At 48.9% G+C, this 4,982-nt stretch overlaps 2 protein-coding genes across 7 annotated transcripts in view; one reads left to right on the forward strand and one right to left on the reverse strand.

The window, feature by feature from the left end:
• ST7L (suppression of tumorigenicity 7 like) overlaps positions 1-4,982 on the forward strand; it is a 135,573-nt gene that overhangs the window by 88,606 nt on the left and 41,985 nt on the right. The window lies entirely within an intron of this gene.
• Positions 1-4,982, reverse strand: part of WNT2B (Wnt family member 2B) — a 22,023-nt gene that overhangs the window by 15,003 nt on the left and 2,038 nt on the right. The window contains exon 2 of the mRNA XM_022584063.2: positions 392-612. Within this exon, the coding sequence (XP_022439771.1) occupies positions 392-612 (221 nt within the window). The remainder of the gene's footprint in view (positions 1-391; positions 613-4,982) is intronic.

Consider the following 4,982-nt stretch of genomic DNA (forward strand, 5'->3'; position numbering starts at 1 on the left):
AGTGTTGGGAGTGGTGGGGTGAGGGTAGTAATGGTGTTGGTAAGAACAGAGCAGCCATTTCCAGTCCTCAGCCTTACAGTGCATGGATATCCGCAGGCTGGGGGTTGCGGAGGGGAAGGAAAAGGGAGGAGGAAGGATGGAGGTACCAGGGAATGCTGTTCCTTTGACCCATCATCCCAGAACACTGGGATTTAAAGGGGTCACTGCCTACATATAACATATATAAGGTACTGAGGGTCTGTTTCCAACTGTATCCTGGGCTCTGCCCACAATTCTTACTCTGATTATGAAGTAGTATGCAGGAGAGGAGAGAGGGGCTCATGCCTATACTACCCACTCACCACCCCAAGCATAGAAAGAGGAGCTGGGGCAGGGTAGAAGAGGCCCCTACTTCTGAGCATGACACGGCCAAAGACAGTGTGGTCCCGGTCCAGGGTGGTGCAGTTCCAGCGATGGTGGCGGAACTGGTGCTGACACTCTCGGATCCATTCTCGGGCACCCTCGCCCACCGAGCGCATGATGTCTGGGTAACGCTGGCACAGCTGCCGCTGCCGGCTCACCAGGCCAGGGATATTGTCACAGATCACTCGGGCCCCCAGCGCCCCGATGTACCTGCAAGGTGGAGATGGCCCTGTCAGAGCATCCTGGCTTTATTCTGCATTAGGAGAAGGGGAGGAAAGGTTTGGCATTCAAACCTTGAGAGGTTCCTTCCCCTTCCTCCAACCAAGGCCGATATTCCCCAAGGCCAATGGGGAGAACTGATCCTCACAAGCTCTGGAGAAATAATTAAGCAGTTGCAGAGAGAGTAATTGCGTGGTCTCACCATTACCAGTTCCCCAGCCAAAGGCCAAAATTACACACACTCCCAGAACACAGGCTAGGCATGTGTCACATACACAGAAGCTGTGGGCATGTCACACAAACCCCATTGCCTGTTTATTTAATAAACATTAAGAGCCTCGTGGAAAGATAAACTTAATAAAACTAGAGTCTGAGACAACATTGTTATACCCACATGTCAGAGGCACGTCCTGCGTGGCTGGTCCATAAAGACATGGTATGGGAGAAGGATGGAGACAGGGAGGAGTCAGTGGGAAGAGATATAGTGGGCAATTTTGAGTGACGTTTACAGCTCTAGTCAGACCCGTGTAGCTAAGAGTCCTCATTCCCAATCCCGAGGTCTGGGGAGGATGACCTCCCACCCCAACTCTCCTCCCCACACCCTTTGTTTCAAGGTCCCATGACCTTTCTTAACTAATGAGTCTTTCAAAATCATCCTTCCCAACTTAAAGGGCATAATGTCCTGGATGAATCTACATGGGCAGAGGGCTGTTTGCAGTGGGAAACCAAAGACCAAGATTAAGCAACAGGGTGACACTCCCCATATTCCAGTCCCCAATCTGCCCAATGTGAACAATTATAAGAAGATCAATTGGGTGAGCTAATCAAAGATAGGTGAGTTGCTAGAGTCATTCTCAATTTTCTCAAGGAAGTAGTTTTTCTTCATTCAAACACTTTTTAGCCCTGGACTCCACCACAAGCCTCAGGAAGAACATTTCAGAGAGAGGACAGGAGTTCATCATCACCTTTTTTCCCCACAAGGCCACCAAATGAGATCTGACCCATACACCCACTTCTCAGTCCCTTTCCATCTCTCCAGCACCCAGCACATACATGCCTTGATTTGCTGTGAATTCTCTATTCTCCCGTCCTAACACATCAAAGGGACGCCTTCTCGCCCCTTTTCTGAACAGATGGGGACCATGGAGGGCAGTTGCTGCTACAGACAGAAAAGATTTGATTTGGGCTGTGAATGAGCCGGTGGTTTGGGAAGGGCCCCAAAATGGGCCTAGAAGTGGGTGAGGAGAAGGGAGGGCAGCCAGTGGGGAGAAGGGAAAAGCTGGACTGCCCTGGGCTTTATGTTCTCTGCAACACTCCCCCCTACCCGGCCCCCTGCATTTGTAAACGCAGCCCTCACCCACAGACTGGATCACCACTGGTGATACCAACTCAAACACAAGGAGGGCTGATGTTTGCCTCTTCTGGAATTCAGCAGGGCCGATGGGGCCCATCTGTCCCAGGGAGGGGTGAGAGGGCTGGTCCACCACTAACAAATCCCATGGAATCAGCATCCCCAGCACTGTCCATCAGGGCAACAGCTTCCAGGAACAAACAAAATAAACACCCTGGGCTGGGCCAGGCCGGAAAGGGCTGCCTGACGCACAGCCGGGAGTTACACCCACTGCTGCGGTGCTTTGTTTGGAGAATCAAGACCGTTGGAGTTGGAGCCTGTCCCTGTCTCACCACCATTCTGCTTCCTCAGTTCACCCCCGAGTACTGCTCTAGGCAATGGGTGTTTGTTGTTGTTGTTTTTTTTTACTGGGGCTTGGGAAGACAGGGGTTGGATGGGAATGGGAGACCAGTAATCCAGCCCTCATGAGACAGTGTGGAGTGGGGTATGCCAAACCCTGGTAAAAAGTCCTTCCTGTGGTCTGACTTAACTCCATTCTGCTGCAGCCCACATCGGTCCTTCCTGTTACATCCTCACTGAGCGTGGGAACATCTGTTCAGTAAGACAGGAAGATAATTTTCTTTACTACCACCCTTATCCCACTAAGTAGCTGCTTCAGGATTCTGCAGAGCAGGGCACTTGCCTCCTGACCAGTGGTCAGCACCTTGCAGTCAGTGTGGGGGCCTCCAGCAAGGCAGCCTGAGGCCCAGGTCATCCCCCTCTCAATTCAGCGCGTGCCTACAAAATGCCTACCATGTGCCAAGCACTGAGCTCATCTGTTAGGGGCACAAAGATATTTAAGGCATCTGCCAGCTGATGGGCTGGTAGAAGGGTGAGATGCCCCTGACTCTGTAGCTGTTTCCCTTCCAGAAGTTTTTACTTCCTTCCCAGCTTCCTGCTCCAGAATGCTCTCTTTACCTGCTTTTGACCAATTCATACCCCTTCCTTTGACAAAGTGACTCATGCCCTGTTCTAGCTCCTTGCTACTCAGAGTGTGGTCCCCAGAACAGCAGTATCAGCATCTCCTGGGAATCTGTTAGAAATGCAGAGCCTCAGGCCCCATTCCAGCCCTACTGAACTGGCATTTTACCCACCTCCTCAGGTGATTAGGACATGCTGCTCTATGAAGGCAGGGAGTTTTGTCTGTTTTGTTCACTTCAGTATCCCCAGTACCTAGAACAATGTCTGGCACAAAGCAGGTACTTAATAACTATTTGGTGAGAAAAACAAAACCTGACCGCTCTGATTTATCCCCAACTCCCCTCTCCTCCTAGCTAGCCATAGGCTTCATTTCAATTATAGCTTTATTCCTTGTTGACATTGCAGATGTTTTAGGTTTGTGTCTTTTTAATGAGGCTAGAGGTCCTCTTTTTTATTTACCCCCTTTCTTTTACAGTTTTTAGTGCATGTACATGGTTTAGCTCAGCCCATATAAGGCTTTGAACACAAGGATAAAACAATTATTCTCCCTAAATATCTTAATACAATATCATTTATATGATACTTTACAGTTCACAAAACATTTTTCTTCACAAAAATCCTATGAGAGAGAGATTTCCATTTTACAGGTGAAGAAACTGAGGTCACAAAGATTAACAATACCCAGCTCTGTCCATCAGGGCTAGTCAGAGGAGAACTGGGGTGAACCAAGGACATCTGACTCCAAAGTCCAAGCTCATTTTCAATTCCAAGCCGAAGAGAGGCACACAGTGCTTATTAACCAGGAGTAGACCAATCTGGCTCCAAAATTGGTGTGAACTTGAATTTCGTACTACGCCCCTCCTATGCTTCACTTTCTTCATGTGTGAAATGGGGATAATAATATTATCTGCCTCACTGGATTATTTTGGGGATTGTAAAAGATGATGCTTATAGGTGCTTAGCCATAGTGTCTGGAGCTTAGGAAGGGCTCATTAAATGGCAGCTGTGGTTGATAACAATAATGTTAATGTCGGGGAATTCCCCGGTGGTCCAGGTCGCTCCAGGTCTGGGAACTAAGATCCCACAAGCCCCTGGCATGGCCCCAAAACAAAACAAAACCCAATAATGTTAATGTCATGATATCACTTTGTTCCTCCTGTAAATCCACAGTCCTGAACACAGTCCTGCTCTTGTGATTCCCTACATCCCAGCCCCTGCAGAATACAAAATAGTACAGGGAGGCACATGCCAGGAGACCCCTATTTCTTGTTCTCTTTTTCATAGATTAAGAAGAGACCACCCGTTTCCTCCTTCAGTTAAAGGTCGGGAGAGGAAGGGAGTGGTTGGAGAGTAAGGGGAAGGGCTGTGAGGAAGATCAGACTGTTAGCTGGTGATAGTGATGACATTCTGCTCCTGAGCGGAACATGGACACACAGAGTCAACAGGCATCTCTTCAGGGGGTTGTACAGAATATCAGTCTTGCTGGGGTTTTTTCCTAAGAGAAAGAGAGATAATCACCTTGGGTCCTGACCTGCTTTTGGAAAGCAGCTTTCTACTTTATCCCAGAAGTGACTGACCACTGAGGCAGGACTCTGGGGCCTGCAGCTGTGACCCCTGTGAGGCAAGGAGACTGAAATGACCTGTGCACTCACTGCCCATCCTGGCCCTGTTGCTGCCTTCCTCCATTTCACAGGGACTGCTGAATCCCTCTGTATCACCCGCCCGCCTCCCTCCCTAGCTAGCTCTTCCACCCAGGAGTTTTTCCAAAATCTTTAATATGAACCACATGGGGGAGAGTAGTAGAGGGAGAAAGGAAAAGGGAGAAGGAGTAGCCAAGGGGACAAAATGCGGACTAGGAAGAACCCCAATTGGGTTTTTAGGAACCACTATCAGGATGCTGAAATTACCAGAGTGATACTTCCTCACCTAAACACCATGTGGACCAAGACTGCCTTCCAAATTGGTAAGAAGCAATCAAGAGTCCCTAAAAGCAAATTGTCATCTGGAATGGATAAAGATGCACAGTGGTCACTTCATCCTTTCTCTACAG

This window comes from Delphinapterus leucas, chromosome 1 (assembly GCF_059928025.1).
Source record: "Delphinapterus leucas isolate spDelLeu-1000000601 "Yukka" chromosome 1, BTC_Dleu_Yukka2, whole genome shotgun sequence".
NCBI classification, from domain to species: Eukaryota; Metazoa; Chordata; class Mammalia; order Artiodactyla; family Monodontidae; genus Delphinapterus; species Delphinapterus leucas.